The 23,038-nt window shown below is 36.0% G+C and overlaps 1 protein-coding gene across 10 annotated transcripts in view; it reads right to left on the bottom strand.

Moving 5' to 3' along the window:
* Positions 1-23,038, bottom strand: part of LOC105483060 (EF-hand calcium binding domain 3) — a 575,939-nt gene that overhangs the window by 487,025 nt on the left and 65,876 nt on the right. For all 10 annotated transcript variants that reach the window (XR_011615926.1, XM_071083376.1, XM_071083377.1 and 7 more), the window contains 5 exons: positions 10,934-11,077; positions 8,466-8,540; positions 6,594-6,737; positions 1,898-1,969; positions 74-217 (listed from right to left, as the gene is read on the bottom strand). Coding sequence is in view for 9 of the 10 variants with exons in the window: in XM_071083376.1 (XP_070939477.1) it covers positions 74-217; positions 1,898-1,969; positions 6,594-6,737; positions 8,466-8,540; positions 10,934-11,077 (579 nt within the window). In the remaining variant the exon portion in view is untranslated. The remainder of the gene's footprint in view (positions 1-73; positions 218-1,897; positions 1,970-6,593; positions 6,738-8,465; positions 8,541-10,933; positions 11,078-23,038) is intronic.

The following is a 23,038-nucleotide window of genomic DNA, read 5'->3' as shown; positions in this document are numbered from 1 at the left end:
ACCTATAGACCTTGCACATCTTCTTTACTCATAAAAAAAAAAAAAACCTGAGAGTAATATTTAAAATGCTTACCAGAAACAAAATCTGATTGAAGAATTTTCTCTACCTCTTCTTTAGGTGACTTAATCCCAATATTTCTTAGAAAGTCTTCCAAGTTCTCCTCAGCTATCATGTCACCTTCAAGCAAATCAGCAGCTAAGACAACTTCCTGTAACTCTATAAATAGAAAAAAAGTTAATTGATAAAAAGCAGTAGCCATCACTCAAGACATTTGTTAGTGGAAATCCATAGTTTATTATTATATCCTGAACTGAGGAATAAGAAATCTCAGAGAGAAATTTATCCCTTATAGCATTCTATGGCCAGCAGCCCAATGTACAAAGAGTTCTCTTGATCCATCACATTTCTCTGGTGCGTTTATAAAATTTGCACAACCAAAATCACTCATATAGCTGAACTTTTCACGGCAATTATACAAAGTAATTATTTTGTTGTGGACCTCTAATGGTAGCAAATAAAATTATTTAGATATAGGAGAAATAACTTTCAGAATTATGAAAAATGTAAAATATGGGACAAGATTTACAAGGGCTCATTCAGTTTTTCTTTTCAATTCCACCAGGACTCAATTGTACCCTAGCATCTGGAATGTTGCTTTATTTCCAGCACTGGTTAAGTCAGACCAACATTCAAATTCTGGCTCCAGGATTTGTAACCTGGAACTGTGCAACTGTGAGCAAATTATTACTACTTAACATCTCTTTTGTCTAAAATGGGATAATACTAATATCTACCTCACAAGGTTGATGTGGAGAGTAAATATAATAACGTATAAAAAGTACTTAAGACAGCATTAGACATATAATAATGCCTCAATAAATGTCATATTTATAGAATAAAATTAGTTTTATTATTATTATTAAAGTCAACAGAAACTAGCTGCAAATAGTAATCACAGTTTAAGCCTTACGTCCTGCCTCACTTTCTGTTCCTCTAACATCACTGGGAGGCAACTACAGATGGCAATCTGAGCTTTGCTGACACCCAAAAAACCTGTATCAGCTCTGCTTTCTTGCCTTAGCACTTGATTTCCTTTAAAAACAGTTTCTTTGCACAACCACCTTGAGTAGAGTCTGCTCATGCTCCCATGTTCCACATACTGTAGGACCAGGAAGCAGAATAGCACTTTCCTGTCTTGCTGCTGCTGCTGTCAGGCCATTTTAATTCTACCTTCAATCAAACCTTATCCCTCTCCCTTGAGGCTCAGGCCTGTTATTCAACTATGTCACTCTCCTGACAACAGTATTGATTACTGTCTGATCACTCCTTCACATTCTCTGAGGATTTTGGCACTTTGATCATCATCCTCCTTCTACCTCTCATCCCAATATCATCCAATGACAATAAGGATGAGCCTGGCCTCAGAGCACTTTGACCTCTTAACTTCAAAAGGCCTTTATTTCCTTTCCAAAGTCATCCACACCAACGGCTACCCTTAATCCTTATCATTTCCTGGAACTGTCTATTCCACCTCTAAAATCTTAAATTACAAGGTCAGACACTGACCATATTCCCTTAAAATTACATGTGTAGATACAGAAAGAAGGCATAGAACCTCAAACTATGCCTATTCTCTTGGCTTCTCCAAGTTCTTTAACAAATAGTCTAGACAGAGTAAACCAGCTTTATCAGTTAGTAATGCAGGATACATTCTGAAAGCCAAGTTCCTATATGCCAGTCAATGTTTCATCAAAACCAAGTTTCATCTGTGTATAAACATATCAATGCCAACATGTTAACCAGAAATTAGGTGAACACACAGCATTAAAAACAAAAACAAAAATAAGTCCTTTCAATAAAAGTAAACCTAACCGTTATAAATAATTCAGTACTTACCTTCTAACCTGGCAGCATCACGCATATTCCTTACTACTTGTGCAAATTCTTCAAATTGTACTTTGTCACCTTCTGTGAGAAAAAACACTTTTAATAGACCAGCCTCATTAAGCAAAAGTCAGATCCAACAAAGCAACCTATAAAAATGTAAACCATTTGACGCACTCATAAGAATCATATTTCCTTTTCATATTTTTGAGTAACCAAAGGATTGATTTTATGGGATTAATAAATATTAAGACTACAGAAGTCAGGCTGATGGCTGGGCAAGGTGGCTCATGCCTGTAATCCCAGCATTTTGGGAGGCTGAGGTGGGTGGATCACAAGGTCAGGAGCTCAAGACCATCCTGACCAATACGGTGAAACCCCATCTCTACTAAAAAATACAAAAATTAGCTGAGTGTGGTGGCGTGTGCCTGTAGTTCCAGCTACTTGGGAGGCTGAGGCAGCAGAATTGTTTGAACCGAGGAGGTGGAGGTTGCTGTGAGCCAAGATCTCACCACTGCACTCCAGCCTGGGTGACAGAGCAAGACGCCATCTCAAAAAAAAAAAAAAAAAGTCAGGCTGAGTTTTCAATTTCAATCAATGGAAACAATATAATCCATATTCCCAAAAGATAAACCAAGATATACTCTAGACAAAATTAAGAGACATACCTCAGTCTTAGTTTTGTCTTTCAATTGTTTAAAGATAAAAATTCTATATCAGAAAACTTTAAAGGTTTCTTTCGTGCCTGATAGGCCTATGATTATAATTTCTGATATGTGTTTACACCCATTTCTTACACAGTACACAAGTACTAGATTACAAAGTTAAAGTGACGAACACAGGAAACAGAAGCAGCTTTGTTTTCCCAGCCAGGAATAAGGAAGCTTAAGATTTAGAAATATTATAGTTTATTATCATAGACTAGAACAAAGTACAACAAGCAAAATGTGTCACCAGCAGATAAAAGCCTGAACAGGGCTTAAGTATATAGCCACAATTAACAACGTCTCACCTTCTATCTACCTTGGCTTTAAATTAACACTTGAACTTTTAGGAACTATTTTCTACAGTAAAAACACATGTCTTTATTGTAGTATTTTTGCTGCTTCTGTCATTTAGTAGAGTCCTATATATCACTAACTGTAAAGGCTCTGTCCCTGAATCTGTGTTCTCTCTCTGATGGGAGAAGGATAGAAGTGTTCATACATTCCATTCCTCATGCTTCTTTTATACTTTTATACCATTCAGGATGGCCTTCCACTAGCCTCACATCAATCAACAAGGTTACATAATCAAATACTCTAAGACCATGTTATATAAAGACGTTCTTAATTAAGTGTCTTCAATTTACAGTAGCTTAAAGATCAGCTTAAAGTAGGCAACAGGTATTGTAACTCAGTCACCTAAATAGAGTCCCCTCTGAATCTAGTTCTTGGTATGTATAATCAAGTAGAACTAAATCACAGCTACTTAGAATTCTGGGAGGAAGGGAAGGGAAGGGAAGGAGCGGGGAAGGGATGGGAGGAGAAGGGAGGGAAAGGAAGGAGAGTGGGAAGGGAAGGGAAGGGAAGGGGAGGGAGGAAGAGAGGCAAGGAGGCAAGGAGGCAAAGGAAGAAAGGAAGCAGGGAGCCATCTGAGGTCAACAGGTACTGATAACACCAACAAAATTTACAGGTGATCTAACAAAATTTACAGTTAGCTTTGGACCTATTTACCAAGGGACCCAAATCTATAAGCATGACCTGCAATCTCATTTGATCCTTTGGTTCATATAACTTGCTGAAATAGAATAGCAACTATCAATATTAGGAAAGATTTCCTGGGTATCTTTAAATAAATCCTGAGAAAAGAGATGTGAATGGATAGAGCTGCTGTCAAGAATTTGTAGCGCAATTATTCTTTGCTAAACCACCATAACAGGGTTAATCACAGCTGATGCCAGGTTGCAAAGTTAGAGCCTGAAACAAAGACTCAGATCTGGCTTTAATGGATATTGCATAAAAAATCATGAAGATAAGTTTAGAGTCTTGTTGCCAAGCCAAAAAGAAAACAAAGTTTTTTTTTTTTTTTTTTTTTTTTTTTTTTTTTTTTTTTTTTTTTTTGAGACGGAGTCTCGCTCTGTCGCCCAGGCTGGAGTGCAGTGGCCAGATCTCAGCTCACTGCAAGCTCCGCCTCCCGGGTTCCCGCCGTTCTCCTGCCTCAGCCTCCCGAGTAGCTGGGACCACAGGCGCCGCCACCTCGCCCGGCTAATTTTTTGTGTTTTTAGTAGAGACGGGGTTTCGCCGTGTTAGCCAGGATGGTCTCGATCTCCTGACCTTGTGATCCGCCCGTCTCGGCCTCCCAAAGTGCTGGGATTACAGGATTGAGCCACCGCGCCCGGCCGAAAACAAAGTTATTAAGCTAATTTCAACCACATCAGATATCAGAGTCAGGAGAAACAGAGAATATCAGTTTAAGTTTAAAAATCTAAAACAAATGAAGCTAGAGAAACCACCGGCAGAGAAGAGACTGTCCCAGGCCTTAAATGCCTAACACCACCTATTAATGATTTCCTTTAATTCTTAGCCTATGGATTCAATGTCTCACATTCACCTTGACCATTTTCCATACCACCTTACATATTTTTGCTCAACACCAACTTTCTTCACTCAGGTCTTTCAGAAGAAACAAGAGAGCTCATAAGCTATATAACTAGATATTTGGGAAGCATTTCTGAATTTGCCAAATGATAAATTACCTTTTCTATTTTTCAATGCTTTTTTTTGTAATCATCATAAGATTATTTTTTAATTTTAAATATATTTTAAAATATTAAGGAGTCAATATGGAATACTGCCAATAACCAAGAACTCACTCTTCAGTTTCACTAGAGAGAATCTGAATCAGTTGTTTTTCAGGTTTGTTTTTTCTTTTTAACATAACCTGGTCAAAAGAATACCCTAGATCAGTAATTTTAATTTCTTTCTTACGTTTCTAAGGTCTTATGGAGCTGTTTCAGCAGTTAACTTGGTCATTTCTCCCACTTTGGTCAGAGAAGCTCAACTTTAATATTTTATATATTAGGAAACTGTATAAGATTTAATTTGGAAAAAAAGCATTCTGCTTCAACAATATCAAATATAAACAAAAATAATAAATCTCAAAATTTTGCAAGCCACTGCATTAAAATAAGAACTAAATACGTTTGTACTAAGGGCACAATGTTAAAAGAAGAAATGATGTGAAAAAAGGCATACAGATACAGTTTTCAATATCACGTGTATATTTAGGCTTAAATTGTAAAATCATCTGCATTTAATATACTGTCTTTTGCTTCGTAAGTACATAATAATAAACACAGGCCTGGTGCAGCAGCTCATGCCCGTAATCGCAGCACTTAGCTAGGCCAAGGTCAGAAGATCACCTGAACTCAGGAGTTTGAGACCAGCCTGGGCAACATGGCAAAACCCCGTCTCTACAAAAAATTAGCCAGGCACAGTGCTGTGCACCTGTAGTCCCAGCTACTTGGGAAGCTGAGGCAGCAGAATTGTTTGAACCCGGGAGGCAGAGGTTGCAGTGAGCTGAGAGTGCGCCACTGCACTCCAGCCTGGGTAACAAAGCAAGACCTTGTCCCCCCCAAAGAAAGAATAATAAACACAATATATGAGTTTTTATTATAATAAAAATACTTTTCTAGTTATTTTCATATCTCATAAAATAATACTTTGTTGGTCTGGTTCAAATAAATGCTATCTATTACTTTCTGTGGTACATGCTGCCTATAAATTCCACTAATTTTAACAAAAGAACCTGAAGCACTGCCACAGAGAAAAAGGGAAGAAAATCTATATTATTGGGTAGAAATTAGCCTTCTTTTCTTCATCAACCCTTTTGACCTCAAATCTTCCAATAAACAAAATAATCAATACATTTAAAGCCCAAAACTGCTAGCCTCAACTAAACAGAAGCTCAATGGATGAAAAGGATAAAAAATTATTACCGAAAAAGACAATTCTTTGACAAAGACCCCTGACAGCATACTTATGTTACTAATCTCATTCTGTATAAACATTTCACATAAAAGAATATAAACGTACTAGGCACGTTTTTAACTTCTAGACACTAAGACTATGAGAGAGTAGAAATGTCTACCTGTAGCCTATGTACTCTCCTTCCTGCATGTAGAATATCAACAGTAAATGATGGAGATTTGCTTTACATTTTTTAGTCTACAGTCTTTATTATACAATATCTTTTTGAACTTTGTTTTTATTTGTTTGCTTTTTTTTTTAACTTGCTAAATAGAGGTGGTAGCTATCAGCAGGTGTGTTTTTCTGCCAAATTAAATAAAAGCCTATTTCAACAAAACAGTATGAATATTCCAAGTAGTTATTATAAAATTTGAATAGATGTCTTAACATTTCCTAATCATGTCCTCTGTGTTCATTGGGATATGCCATTTTCCAGTAACATACCACACAACTTGAAGGAACTCTGCATATTTGATCAATTTATAGTAGTAATAAATTACATAACAATATTTTTATATTGAATAGCCAAACAAGCTGAACTTTCTTTATACAGTATTTCCTAAATGCATATATTGGCATTTTAATCATATTGGAACACTCCATCTTGCCAAGTTCAAGATACAATGACAAATAAGAGTTGACAGAAAATAAAGTAATACCTTGGTATACTTTTTAATTTTAGTATTTGTAACACTCACCATCAACTGTAACTAGTTTTAATGCAGCTAGAAATTCATCCTTTTTTAAATTACTATTCAAACTAGACAGAATATTCCACAGGTCAGAAACACTCATCGTCTCCTTTCTGAGATTGTCGAGGGTTTCAATAGCATCAGGCAATACTAAAGGGTAGATAAAACACAAGTTTTACGAATGCTTATCCAAGAAGTTCACACAGTAAACTGTCATCTGGAATAGACAAAAATTAAGGTTTTTATGGTTTAAAAGAATAATAAATATAGCATAAATGAACTGCCAACTTTCAAATATGAAAACATAAAATATTTAGCCTCAAATATAATGTATTTTTGAGGATCTTGAAATATTTTAAGAACTTAGTGCCCCAACCCTGAATAAACATTATAAATAATAATTTTTATTGAATTTAGATTTTTAAAAGTGTGAATTCAGAAATATTTTCAATTGATAATACAATTAAGTAGCTTTTGTTCTATATCTCTCCCTAAAATTCTCCTCTGGCTCCTACTTCCTCTTCAATCTATTACTGTAGACAATAAAAAGAAAGACTATTTCAATGCAAAATCATTGAAGCATCTTAAACAAAGGAGTGAAATTATCTTACTACAAATTTGTAAAAAGTCACTGTGTTGCTATATAGAGAATTGATTCTCAGGAAGATTAGACAGTTAGGAAGAGCCAGCAGACATTAGTGACCAAGATTTTATTTATAACCTGTACGATCTTCTCAGCTGTGTGATTTTCTCCAGAAATGCTGTCAGACACAAGAAGGAAGGTAATTGGGTTCATTCGGGGTTGAGAGTTTTGCCAGATAGGTGCAACAAAAGTACACGGAGGCAAGATAGTCTAGGGTATTAGGTATGTATAGACAAGATAATTTAAACCAAATAAGGAGGAAAAGTGAAAACAGGAGGAGACTGATAGATTAGGAGAAAGCGGAGGGGTAAAGGGATATAAGGTCCCAATGAGGTATATGGAACCAATAAAGAAGACATGCTCTGAGCAGTCTAATGAAGAAAAAAGAAAAAGAAGTAAACACAAACATGCAATATTAACGATGAGATGTAAAATACAATGACAGAGATAGATTAGGTAATATACTATATAACTCTGTGCTAATAAAATTTTAATCTCCATAAAACTGAAATTCCTAGGAAAAATGAAGTAACTGACAAACTATCTCTTTCTCTGTATGATGTACCCCTGCATAGGAGACAAATTAAATCTTATATTGTAAAGTAAAAAGAGTTGCTACTTAAAATCTACTGTTACCTAACATGTAAGAACAAAATAACACAATGTTACTTTCAGTCCCAATTTTTAGAATGCATACTAATTTCACTCCATTAAAAATATACATATGTGACCTTACATTTCTTTATGGTGAGCTTCTGAGCAGCAAAACTATCTTTTCCATATTACCACACTTACAGCTTAACATAAAGCCTAGTACATATTAAAGGTTCATAAATGTTACTGAATAAATTGGAAGACAGAAATGGCAACAGATGTAACCAGAAATTCTCATATTAGTACTCAGCCACTAGATGGCATCATTTTTCCTAAATTGAAAGACATTTTAAATCCCCAAAAGGAATGCTATACATGGTTCTAGCCCTCTGTAAGTGTGCTAATGAAAAATAAAATTATGATAGCTCTTAATTCACTTGCATGTAGAAGACGTTCTAGAATTAGGGGTCATTACAGGGGATTAAAGCCAAATATAGCAGCAGGAAGCCAGGCATTTATTTGTCGGATGATCTGCAGGATACCCAGCTCTATAAGAGACTAAAATAGAGTGTTTACGCTCTTCTAAAATCTGTCAAACCATTTGGTCCACAAAAAGCAGAAGACGTGATAGTCTTACATACATAATTTTTCAGAGAAGCATTCCGTGTTGCTCATCATAGTATCAATGAATTCTTTAAAATTCACTTTTTTTGTTTCTACAGGAAAAAGAAACACATTTTCTTCAGTATCTTTTAAGTATTAAATTATTATGAAAAATATTATGTAAAATAAGCTATATATTCAGAAATATATAATTATATCCATCAGGTAATACTAACCAATAAAAATACATGGGTATAAAGGGGAAAAGCAAATCAATTTACAGTAGAGAAGTAAACACTGAAAAACACCAAGAAAACTGGTGAAAATTCTTCCAGTCCTTCTCAAGCATACATAATATTTTTAACTTTTATTTATGTATTTATTTATTTTTGAGACAGAGTCTCGCTCTGTTGCCTATGCAATCTCAGCTCACTGCAACCTCTGCCTCCCAGGTTCAAGCGATTCTCCCACCTCAGCCTCCCAAGCGACTGGGATTACAGGCACGTCACCATGCCCGGTTAATTTTTGTATTTTTAGTAGAGACGGGGTTTCCACTATATGAATACACAATGGTGTATACTGCAATTTATTTATACATTCTGTGGATGAATATCATGTTGCTTTCTTTCTCTTTTTTTGCCATTAAGATCAGTGCTGCCATGTACATTCTTGAACATGCTTCCTGGTACTTAAGTCCAAGAGATGTTCCAGGATTTATAGCTAAGAATAGTATTTCTAAACTATGGGGTATGCAAACTTTACAAGATACTGCATATTGTTTTCCAAAGTGGTTTTACCACTTTCACCATATTTACCGGTATTTAGAATAACATATTTCTTAATTTTTCCCAATTTTAGCGGATATAAAAATGTATCTCATGAGCCAGGCATGGTGGCTTGTGCCTGTAGTCCCAGCTACTCAGGAAGATGAGGTAGGAGTTTGAGCCCAGGAGTTTGAGGCCAAAAGATCTCTCTTTTTTTTTTTAAGTACCTCATTATGACCTAAACTTTGCACTTCCCTAATTACTAAGGATGTTGAGAACCTTTTCATGTGATTATTAGCAACTTGTGCCTTCATGTGGAAAATTTTTATAATTTCTATTGAGTTGTTAGTTTGTAAAAGTTGCCTATATATTCTCTACGATAATCATCACTGTTGTGAGTGTTGCAAATAACCAGTTTGTGCCTTGTATTTCACTCTCTTTGTTGTATCCTTTAACAAAGAGAAGTTCTTAATGTATTTAAATTTATCAATCTTTTCTAGTTTCTTATTTCGCATCTTAAAAAATCCTATGTCAGAAAATTTTTCTTCTATTTGTTTTCCAAAACTTAGTTTTCACACCTGGATATTATTGAATATGGTGTGAGACAGGGATGTAACTCTATTCTTTCCATTTGAATAAGTAATTATTTCAGTACCATTTATTAAATAGTCCTTCTTTCCCCAGTTATCCACCACTTTATCATATGTGTTGCCATGTATGTTTGTGAATATGTTTGGAAGTTCCTTATCTTGTCCTATTGGTAAATTTCTCTATCCCTGTGCCATTCTTACACTCTTTTAGTGACTATGGCTTTACAAGGAGTGTTGATATCCAGGAGAGCAAGTTCCTCCCAACCCCCACTCCCCAACACACACACATCTCCACAAATGTTCTTCTTCAAGAGTGCTTTAGCTATTCTTAGCCTTTAATCATTCATATAAATATTAGAATTAGCTTACAAAAAAGTCAGGGTTTAATTAGAATTGCTTTGAACAAATAGGTTAATTAGAGAATTGACAGTTTTGGGTCTCTGAATCTACAGACATGGGATACATTCTTATTTATCTAGATTTTAATGTCTTCACAAAGTCTTATTTTCTCTATATAGGTGTCATACAACTTAGACATATTCCATTTTTTACTTTTTATTATGGAAAATGTTAAATATATACAAAATAGAAATAATAGTGTAATATGTTCATATACAATCTCTAGCATCAACAATGATCAACTCATAGACAATATTATTTCACCTATCACCCCAGTTTCCTGTCAAGCCACTCTCACCCATTCCCTTTAGAAGAGCTGCTGCTAGGTTATATGGGCACAGATACTCAAAACTGGTATACCTTTATTGTGAATTGTAGGCTTTGACATAATAATGAATCCTTATTTGCCCCCATTTAATGCCTTTCGTCCTGACTTCTACCTTGTCAGACAGCAATACTACAAATTCTGCTTTCTTTTTGTTTACATTTTTGCCTAGGAAAAAATCTAAAAAAGACTATTTAAAAAATAAATAGAAATTTTTTTTAATTAAAAAGACTATTAATACTGGTTAATTCTAAATAATGGGCTTTTGAGTGTTCTGTTGTACTTTTGAGTATTTCCATACTTTCTGGATCAGTTTAAATTTAACTTTTTATAATAAAAATATTAGTCCTTTTTCTAAGGCAAAAAATAACAAATTGACCCTCCTTCCAGATGTGTCAATGCAGTTTGCCCGAAAATATATCACTCACCACCAGCTTCAGTCAATTCTGTGATCTTCTTAAATTCTGGCTTAGAAAGGTAAATACCAAAATCTTGAAGACAAGTATTTAGATCCTCATAATCCACATTTTTATCTTTAATTTTATCAATGGCTTTAATGACACCAGGCAATGCTAAAAATAAAGGAGTATGCTAATAAGTATTACAAGTAAGTCAAAAATAAAACACCACTAATAAGATGAATTTTAGTTCTAACACTAAATTAACAAAAATATAAATCACTTCAGCAATGTTACATACTAAAAGCATATCTAGAATCTTTAATAAAAAAACCAGTAAGTATCAAAATCAAAGTCAAAAATATATTTTTCTAGGCCACACACAGTAGCTCACACCTGTAATTCAAACACTTTGAGAGACCAAAGCGGGAGAATCACTTGAGGCCAGGGATTTGAAAGCAGGTTGGGCAACAAAGCAAGACCCCTGTCTCCACAAAAAACTAAAAAATTAGCTGGGCATAGTGGTGTGAGCCTCTATTCCTAGCTACTGGGGAGGCTGAGGTGGGAGAATTGCTTGAGCCCAGAAGACGGAGGGTGAGGTGAGCTATGATAGTACCACTGTGCTCCAACTTGGGCAACAGAGCAAGACCATCTCAAAAAATATGATAGATAGATAGATACACATACACATATATATTATTCTACTATAGTCTCTGAACCTAAGGAAGCACCAATTTAATTGCACTGATAGTACAACTAAAATACATAGGAACAAAATATTACCTAATTTCTCCATTTAATTCAACAATTTAAAATTCTTTGTACTCTGCTTCTCAGTAGCAGAAATAGAAGCAGAAAATTTTCAATCCAAAATGATAAACCTGGATAATTTTGTGGCAATACATGGCTCAGTCTTTGGTAAATTCACCTTAGTTAATCTTTCTAAATATACATATTATTACTTAGGAATAACTATTCTACATCTCTTCTTATAATAACTTGGAATTTACACGTCATAAATTTGGTCAGTATTTTCTCTATAAAATTTAAACTGATAAATTTTTACTGCAATTAAAGCATTCTTAAAGGAAATTACTTACAAATATACTGAACTCTTAAGAAGGTTAGCTAACTGGAATTCATCTGGTTTAATCAGAAAATTTCAAAGTAGAGGTGGCACCTTAAATCACTTGAAGGAAATGATGAAAAAACAGAGAGAGAGAGAGAGAGGGTGTATAAAAAACCAGAAGTTGTGTGTGTATGTGTGTATATTGTGTGAGAATATTGTTTGTGTATATCATGTTTGTATATTCCATCCCTCTCTCAATAAGTTTTATAATATACAAACATACACAATATATACACATACACACATATACACACAAAAACTCTAGAACAAATTAAACTCAAATAGGTTTTCTCTAATTCATTAGGACAGGTAAAGTAGGAAACTGGGCAGTAGAGGGCATTAAAGCCATTACCAGACACAAACTTCAAGTAGTCACTGGAAATCATTATGGCTTTCTAAACAAACAAGTGATGATCAAACTGATGTCTGAACTTGATGATTCTTAAAGTGATTATTTAAAAGATGATTCTTTTAAAGAAGATGTGTAAATAGTACAGCAAGATACGTGTCCCTATCTTGTGAAAGAAATTTTTAAGTGAACAAAATTCCCATTTAAAAGTTAAAATCTCTTTTTTAATTTTACAGGTAGAAACAGCAAGCCACCTTAAGCAAATGTGAGATACAATGGAAAATCATTTGCAGTCACCATAGGGATAGAATAACAGAAACATTTTTCTTTCATCAGCTTCTATACATCCAATACCACATGGAATGCAGAAATCTGGGGAAAGGGTGGACCATTTATACAAAAAGCCCAGGAAAAAGAAGAGAACGAGTTTCCAACTATTATTCTTGAGATTCAAAGTTAGCATAATCTATCAGAGAGGGATAGGGTTAAAAAAAAAAAAAAAAGATGAAATGAGAGGCCTAGTCACTGTACTGAGTCAGCAAGGGGAAAATATGGTTCTAAATTCATAAGGTGGCTGATAAGAACTCTATTCTCACCTAACCCTCTAAGACTTGGGATTGTTTCCTATAAAGTGGCTGCTGAGTGAACATAAAGAGTCATACCTTTGAGAATCTTGTTTAGCTTGTCATGGGGCTTTCTTGCTTGAACTCAGACAATGTTTCCTTGATGCAGGTCCATATAAAGAGCTATACACTTGGGAGTACAGGCCAGTTTCACTACAAAGCTCTCCTGGCTAAGCATTAACACTTAGCATACAGCCTGAAGAAGAATCTCCCCTACCACCAGTATTATTAGCAGAAGAAGAGGACGTTTTAACTCCAGTCATACATCTAATGTATTCTCTCAGCATCAGCAGTTTCAGCTAGTAGCTAGTTCCAGACTTTCCTCATGAAAGTTGCAACAACAACTTCCTAGTCTAGGCAAATAACAGCCTAAGCGTCTGTCATTTCAAAGCAACCAATCTCTATTGGTTGTAGCAGTCCCCACTTTCAAGATGTAAGTTAACTGAATTCAGGCTTCAGATACACAGAGAGACAGACATAAGTACAAGAAAGACTGGCTAATTAGATATAGAAAACAACAGGAAATGTATAGACCATGGTAGGAAGGGGTTGAGAAGCATATTGAGCTTCCTACTATTCTGCCCATACAGGGATGCAAACATTGCATTTTAGAATATTCCTAGCATGAGAGGAGACACAACGGATTATTCCCATCCAAAGTGTGAATTATGATACTCCAGTAACACTAAATTGATTAGAAGTATAGAAGAAACAAAAGCAGCTAGTCTATTTGGTCAGGTACAGCAAGGTTCACTGTGACTTAAGGCTAAAGCAATATATTGACAACAAAGGGACAGAAAAAAGAATGTCCAATAAGAATCACCATTAACAGGCCAGAAAAAGCAAAGGAGCATTACACTGAAGTAATACAACCAACACTAATAAACTGGGGTGGTAGAAAACACATTAAGAAAGATGATAAATTTCAACAGAATGGAACTATAAAAGCAAAACCTGGAAGAAAGCTATCAGTTTGCTATTATCAGATCCAAATCTCAACTTTAAGTGAATTAATGCAAATATTTTTATGAACTTTTTAGTAAATCATATAAAAAAGGAATCTAATCTAGAAACTTTAAAAAAAATTACTGAGAAAGGGGTGGAACAACATGGCCAAATAGAAGTTTCCACTAATTGTCCCCCAGCAGGAGCACCAAATTTAACAATTATCTACACAAAAACAGCACATTCATAACTAACAACGTGGTGAGCACTCAAAGTACCTGGTTTTAACTTCATATCACTGAAAGAGGCACTGAAGAGGGTAGGAAAAACTATCTTGAATCATCAATGCCATCCCTCCCTCATCCCCCAGCAGCAGCCACCTGGTACAGAGAGAGAATCCGTGTGTTTGGGAGAGAGAGAGCAGTGATTGTGAAACTTTCCATTGTATCTGCTGCCCTGTCACAGCAGAAAGCAAAACCAGGCTGAACTCAGCTGATGCCCACCTACAGACAGAGATGAGGAACTTGTTGGGAATTGCAGTAAAGGTGACTTGGGTACATTTTAGCAAAGAGACTGGTAGCATTTTGCCTCTGCCCTAGAGATTTGTGGAACTTTGAACTTGAGGGAGATGATTTAGGATATCTGGTGAAAGAAATTTCTAAGCAGCAAAGCATTCCAGAGGTTACCTGGGTACTGTTAAAAGCATCAGTTTTAAAAGGGAAACAGAGCATAAAAGTTCAGAAAATTTGCAGCCTGACAATGCAATAGAAAAGAAAAACCCATTTTCTGAGAAGAAATTCAAGCCAGCTGCAGAAATTTGCATAAGTAATGAGGAGACAAATGTTAATCACCAAGACAATAGGGAAAATGTCTCCAGGGCATGTCAGAGACCTTTGTGGCAGGCCCTCCCATCACAGGCCTGGAGGCCTAGGAGGAAAATATGGTTTCCTGGGCCAGGGCCAGGCCCCCCTGCTATGTGCAGCCTAGGTACTTTGTGCCCTGCATCCCAGCCACTGTAGCTATGGCTAAAAGGGGCCAAGGTACAACTCGAGCCATGATTTCAGAGGGTGCAAGCCCCAGGCCTTGGCAGTTTCCATATGGTGTTGAGCCTGCAGGTGCACAGAAATTGAGAATTGAGGTTTGGGAACTTCTGCCTAGATTTCAAAGGATATATGGAAATGCCTGAATGTCCAGGCAGAGGTTTGCTGCAGGGGTGGGGCCCTCATGGAGGACCTCTGCTAGGACAGTACAAAAGGGAAATGTGGGATGGAAGCCCCCACACAGTCCCCACTGGGGCACTGCCTAGTGGAGCTGTGAGAAGAGGGCCACCATCCTCCAGACCCCAGAATGGTAGATCTCCTGACAGCTGGCACCACGTGCCTGGATAAGCTGTAGACACTGAATGCCACCCCATGAAAGCAGCCAGGAGGAAGGCTGTACCCTGCAAAGCCACAGGGGCAGATGTGCCCAAGACCATGGGAACCCACTTCTTACATCAATGTGATCTACATGTGAGACACGGAGTCAAAGGAGATCATTTTGGAGCTTTAAGATCTGTCTGTCCTGCTGGATTTCAGACTTGCATGGGCTCTGTAGCCCCTTTGTTTTGGCCAATTTCTCCAATTTGGAATGGCTGTATTTTCCCAATGCCTATGCCCTCATTGCATCTAGGAAGTAACTAACTTGCTTTTAATTTTACAGGCTTATAGGTGGAAGGGACTTTCCTTGTCTCAAACAAGACTTTGGACCATAGACGTTTGAGTTAATGCTGAAATGAGTTAAGACTTTGGGGAACTGTTGGGAAGGCATGATTGGTTTTGAAATGTGAGGACATGAGATTTGGGAGTGGCTGGGGGTGGAATTATATGATTTGGCTGTGTCCCCACTCAAATATCATCTTGAATTGTAGCTCCCATAATTCCCACATGTTGTGGGAGGGACCCGGTCAGAGTTAATTGAACCATGGAATCATGGGAGCAGTTTTCCCCACACTGTTCTCATGGTAGTGAATAAGTCTCACAAGATCTCATGGCTTCATAAAGGGAAACCCCTTTCACTTGGCTCTCATTCTCTCTTGCCATTGCCATGTAAGAAGTCCCTTTCACCTTCCACTGTGATTGTGAAGTGGAACTGTGAGTCCGTTAAACCTCTTTTTCTTTATAAATTACCCAGTTTTGGGTATGTCTTTATCAGCAGTGTGAAAACAGACTAACACAAACATACAGTGGGGAAAGGGCAGACTCTTCAATACATGGTGCTGGAAAAACTGGATATCCATACGCAGAAGACTGAAACCAAGTGCCATCTTTCACCATATAAAAATCAAGTCAAAATGGATGAAAGACTTAAATCTAAAACCTCAAAATATGAAATTACTAAAATAAAACATTGGGGAAACTAGCCAAGACATTGGTTTGGGCAAAGATTTCTTGAGTAATGATGCAAAAGCACAGGCAACACACACAATAATGGACAAATGGAATCACATTAAGTTAAAGAGCTTCTGAACAGCAAAGGAAACAGTCAACAAAGAGAAGGGATAACCCACAGAATGAAACAGTCAACAAAGTGAAGAGATAACAGAAAGTATTTGCAAACTACTCATCAGACAAGAGACTAATAACCAGAATATAGAAGGAGCTCAAACAACTCAACAGGAAAAAAATCTAATAATCTGATTTTAATATGGGCAAAAGATCTGAATAGACATTTCTCAAAAGAAGACACATAAATGGCCAACAGGTACATGAAAAAAAGATGTTCAAATCATTAATCATCACAGAAATGCAAGTGCAAAGTACAATGAGATATAATCTCACCTCAGTTAAAATGGTTTTTATGCAAAAGACAGTCAATAATGAATACTGGTGAGGATATGGAGAAAGGGGAAGCTTCATATACTTTTGGTGGAAATGTAATGAGTACAGCCACTATGGAAAGCAGTTTGGAGGTTCCTCAATAACTAAAAATAAAACTACCACAAAAACCAGTATTCCTACTGGTAGCTATATCTCCAAAAGAAGGGAAATCAGTATATCAAAGAAGTATCTGCACTCCCATGTTTATTGCAGCACTATTCACAACAGCTAAGATTTGGAAGCAACCTGTGTCCATCAACAAATGAATGGATAAAGAAAATGTGGTACATATACACAATGGAGTACTATTCAGCCATAAAAAACAAATGATATCCTGTCATTTGCAACAACATGGATGGAACTGGGTGTCAAAAGAATGAAATCCTGTCATTTGCAACAACATGGATGGAACTGGATGTCATTACATTAAATGAAATAAGCTAGGCACAGAAAGGCAAACTTCACATATTTTCACTTTTTATGGGAGCTAAAAATTAAAACAATTGAACTCATGGAGATAGAGAGTAGAAAGATGGTTGCCAAAGGCCAGGAAGGGTAGTGGAGGCATGGTGGGGAAGTAGGGATGCTTAATGGGTACAAAAAAAAATAAAAGACTGAATAACACCTAGTATTTGCTAGCACAATAGGGTGACTGTAGTTAAAAATAAGTTGTACATTTAAAAATATCTAAAAGTATAATTGGATTGTTTGTAACACAAAGGATAAATGCTTGAGGTGATGGATATCCCATTTACCCTAATGTGATTATGATACATTGCACGCCTGTATCAAAATATCTCATGTAACCCATAAATATATATACATACTATGTATCCACAAAAATTAAAAACATAAAATAAAACAAAAGGATTATTGGGTTTCAACTGAACACCAAAATAGGTTCCAGCAAAAACCACATGATCATCTCAATAAATGCAGAAACAGCATTTGACAAAATCCAACAGGAATTAATGATGAAAACTCTCAATAAGCTAGGAAAAGTAGAGAACTTTCTTGAACTGATGAAGCCATCTATGAAACACTGACAGCTAACATTATACTTAATAATGAAAGGCTGACTGCTTTCCCTGTATTGGGAATAAGGAAAAAATGTCCACTCATCATTTCTATTCAACTTCAACAGTGTACTGGAGGTTTAGCCAGTACAATAAGACAAAAAAAAGGAAAGACACCATGATCAAAGAGAAAGAAATGAGCCTATTTTTATTCTCAGATAAAATTATCTGATACGTAGAAAATGCTGAAGAATCAAACAAAAATTTAATAGCACAAATAAACAAGTTTAGCAAGGTCTCAGGATATTGATGAATATTCAAAAATCAGATATATTTTTATATACTAGCAACAAACAAACTGAAAATGAAATTAAGGAAACAATTTCATTCATAATTACATCAAAAAGAATAAATACTTAGATTAATTTAACCAAAGAAATGTAAGACTTGTACTTTGAAAACTAAAAACATTGCTGAGAGAAATTAGAGATCTAAAAGAATAAAAAAAATACATGTCTGTGTATTGGAAGACTCAATATCACCAGGAAGAGAAAGCTCAATTTCTACCAAAATCCCAGCAAGATTTTTTTTTTTAGAAATTAGCAAGTTAATCCTAAAATGTATACAGAAATGCTAAGGATCTAAAATAGCCAAAATAATTTTGAAACAAAGTTAGACTTTACATTACTCAATTTGAAAACTTAATATAAAACTATAGCAATCAATGCTATGGGGTATTAGCACAGCAATCGGCATATACATCAACAGAATAGAATTGAAATTTCAGAAATTAAACTCTTACATTTATCATCATATATTTGAGGATAATCTCCACGAAAACTTCCCGCAATCTTGCAAGAGAGGTCAACAGGCAAATTTGGGAAATTCAGAGAATCCTTACAAGATACTATATAAGACAACTATCCCAAGAGAGATAGTGATCAGATTCTCCAAAGTGAATATGAAAGAAAATATCTTAAAGGCAACTAGAGCATGTCACATACAAAGGGAACCCCAACAGGCTAACAGTGGACACTTCAGCAGAAACCTTACAAGCCAGAGAGACTGGGGGCATATATTCAGTATCCTTAAGAAATTCCAACCAAGAATTTCATATCCAGTCAAACTAAGTTTCATAAGCAAAGGAGAAATAAAATCCTTTTCAGACAAGCAAATGCAAAGGGAATTCATTATCACTGGACCTGCATCACAAGAGGTTCTTAAGGGAGTGCTAAACATGGGGAAAAAAGGCCATTACCTGCTACCACAAAAACACACTTAAGTACATAGCCCACTGACAATACAAAGCAACTATACAATCAAGCCTACATAACAACCAGCTAATAACATGACACATCAAATACGCACGTATCAAGGTTACCTTTGAATGTAATCAGATTAACACCCCACTTAAAAGATACAAAGTGGCAAAGTTGGATAAAGAAGCAAGACTCAGCTGTATGCTGCCTTTAAGAGACCCATCTTGCATGCAGTGACACCCATAGACTCAAAGTAAAGGGATGGAGAAAGAACTATAAAGCAAATGGAAAACAAAAAGGAGCAGGGGTTGATATTCGTATTTCAGACAAAACAGACTTTAAACCAACAATGATCAAAAAGGACAAAGAAGGTCATTACACAATGATAAAGGGTTCAATTCAACAAGAAGACTTAACTCTCTTAAATATATATGGACCCAACACTGGAGCACCCAGGTTCATAAAACAAGTTCTTAGAGACCTACAATGAGACTTAGATAACCACACAATAATAGTGGGAGTGTTCAACACCCTACTGACAGTATTATAAATAACTCTTACAATTCAATAATAAGAAAACAAGCAACCAAAATTTTTAAAGGCAAATATACACTACTGCTTCCAGGTAGATGAAATAAATATGCTCTTCCCTGCTCCTCCCACTAAATGTAACTAAAACCCTGTGCACTATATTTTTTAAAAAACATAAGACTCTGAAACATGGCATCCATTGCAGCATTATTCACAATAAACAAGACATGGAAACAACCTAAATGTCCATTAACAGATAAATGGATAAAGAAAATGTGGTATATACATACAATGAAATTTTGTTCAGCCTTAGAAAAGAACGAAATCCTGCTATATGTAACAACATGGAGGAGCCTGGATGATATTATGCTCAGTAAAATAAGCCAGTCACAGAATGACAAATACTGTATGATTCCATTATATGAGATACCTAAAATAGTATGTTAGAAAAAGTGGAATAGTGGTTGTCAGGAGATAGCAGGGAGGAAAAATAATATTCTCTTCAGAGGGTTTCAGTTATGCAAGATGACTAAGTACTAGAGCTCTGCTGTACAATATTGTGCTAATAGTTAACCATACTGTATTGTGTATTTCAAATGTGTGAAGAGATCTCATGTTAAGTGTTCTTACCACAATAAAAATACATAAGATTTTTTTTTAAAGACTCAGAAACATGGAGAAAAGGCAGACCAGCTAGAGACCTCAGGACCTAAGAAATGACATGACATGGTGGTGAGGTTCCTGTATTTTCTTTTTACCTCATACATTACAGACTTAGAGCTAAAGAATCCAGTAACCCAGAAACACCAATTGGCACCAACAAAAAAATGCCCTAACAGAAGCCTGCTGTCTGTAACCAAAGGGTGAGGAAAAGGGCAGCCCAACAGGACAGAAAACTTAAATAACCTTTCTACTCCAACCAAACACCACAAGAAAAACTGTGGTTTCACTGCCATCTACACCAGCAAGGGCCAAGTGTAAATCCTGGATTTTCACCTTCACAAGGCACTCCAACACCCTGACAGGTGATGACGGGAGACCCAGTAGAGGGTGGGAACTTTTATCCCCACTGACCTGATAACAAAGTCCTCCCAACCAGCAGCATCAGTGGAGACCATGTGAGGAACCCAGATTTCTACCCCCATTCAATATTAACAACGTGTTATTCCACCTCCTCCCTAAGACAGTATCAGAGGAGGACCAGTAGAGACAGAACTTTCAATACCACCCAAGAATAAAAAGGTTAATCCCTGTGGTATAAGCAGAGACCATGTAGGGACCCAGAATTCTTATCCTTGCCCAGCAGTAATGATAAAGCTGAGTGGGAAAGCTGGATTTCTATCTCCACCTGGAAGTAAGGAGGTTGGGTCTGTTCTTTTTCTGCTAGAGCAGAGTCACAGAAAGACAGCTAAAACAAAAGGTTCGAACAAGAGTCTCATAACATAATACAAAAGTATCCAGGCTATAATTAAAATCACTTATCATATCAAGGACCAAGGAGATCTCGAACTAAATGAAAAAAAAAAAGACAACTGATAGATGCTAACATCAAGATGACAGAGATGGGCAAATTATCTGACAAAGATTTTTTAAAGCAGCCATAAAAATGGTTCAATAAGCAATTATAAACACACTTGAAACAAATAAAAAAATTGGAGTACCTCAGCAAAGAAATATTAATACAAAGTTTCAGCAAGGAATTAGAAGACATAAAGAACCAAAAGGAGATTTTAGAACTAGAAAATACAATAGCTGAAAATAAAAGGCTTAGTAGATCTGGCATTGGAGAAAAGAAATTTATTATAAATAAATAAACAATAAATAACAAAATCTCAGAGTATAGACTCCAAAGCTTAATGTATGAAACAGGGGAGAATCAATAAACTGAAATATAGAGTAATAAAAATTACTCAATGAACAACACTGAGAAAATAGACTGCAAAAAATTAACAGAGTTTCAGGATTGTATAGAAACATACACAAATATCTAACATTTGTATTATCAGAGTTCTAGAAAGAGAAGAGAAAAAAACAGAGCTAAGAATTACTCAAATAAATAATGAGTGAACATTTCCCAAAATTTAAGCAAGAGACATTAACCTACAAATTCAAGAAACTTATTGAACCTCAAACAAGATAAACCCAAAGAAATCCATGTCAAGGCACATCATAATTAAAGTTGTAAAAACTAAAGAGAAAGAAAAAAATATTGATAGCCAAAAACAAAAATACATTGCCTACAAGGGAAAGAATAAACCAATCTGCATGATAGGGTTTTTCATCAGAAATCACGGAAGCCAGAAGGAAGTGGTACAATATTTTCCAAATGCTGAAAGTAAAAGGACTGTCAACCCCAAATCTTATACTCAGAAAAAGTATTCTTTGGGAGTCTAGGTAAAACAAAGATATTCTCAGGTGAAAGAAAATTAAGAGAATTAGTTGCCAGTGAACCTATTAATGTCTAAAGGAAGTTCAGAAAGAAAAGGAAAAAATAACTTTGAAACTCAAGAGGGAACAAAGAAAATAGCAAGCCCAAATATGAAATATAATAGGCATTCTTTCTCTTACTGAGTTGTTCCTTGTTTGTTTGTTTGTCTGTTTTTTGAGACAGGGTCTCACTCTATCACCCAGGCTGCAATACGGTGGTGAAGTCATGGCTCACTGCAGCCTTAACTTCCCAGGCTCAGGTGATCCTCCCACCTCAGTCTCTTGAGTAACTAGGACTACAGGAGTGCGCCGCCGCGCCCAACTAATTTTTGTACTTTTGGTAGAGACAGGGTTTCACCATGTTGCCCAGACTGGTCTCGAACTCTTGGACTTGAGCAATTCACTCACTCCGGCCTCCCAAAGTGCTGGGATTACAGATGTGAGCCACTGCACCTAGTCCCTCTGTTTAGTTTCATAAATTATATTTAATGCTTGCAGCCAAAATGTTAACACTTTCTGATGTAGTTTTAATTGTATATAAAGGAAATACTTAAGACAATTATAAATGGGGGAGAGTAAAGGGCATAAAAGAAGATAAAATTTCTATACTTCACTTGAACTGGTAAAATGATGACACCAATAGTATGATAAGTCATTAATATGTAATGTAATACCTGAAGCAACCACTAAAGAAACTTATACAAAAAGATACACTCTAAAACACTATAGATAAAGCAAAATGACATTCAAAAAATAGGCAAAAGATTTGGATAAATATTTCAATAAACACATATGAATGGTGGCCAGGCACAGTGGCTCACACCTGTCATCTCAGCATTTTCAGAGGCCAACGCGGGGGACTGCTTGATATCAGGAGTTCAACACAGGGAGACCACATCTCTACAAAAGATTTTTTTTTATTAGCCAGGCTGAGTGGCATGTGCCTGTGATCCCAGCTACTTGGGAAGCTGAGGTGGAAGGATTATTTGAGCCCAGGA

The sequence above is a fragment of the Macaca nemestrina genome, chromosome 17 (genome assembly GCF_043159975.1).
Source record: "Macaca nemestrina isolate mMacNem1 chromosome 17, mMacNem.hap1, whole genome shotgun sequence".
Classification (NCBI taxonomy): Eukaryota; Metazoa; Chordata; class Mammalia; order Primates; family Cercopithecidae; genus Macaca; species Macaca nemestrina.
The sequence above is the reverse complement of the archived record's forward strand: the minus strand, read 5'-3'. Positions and strand labels throughout refer to the sequence as shown.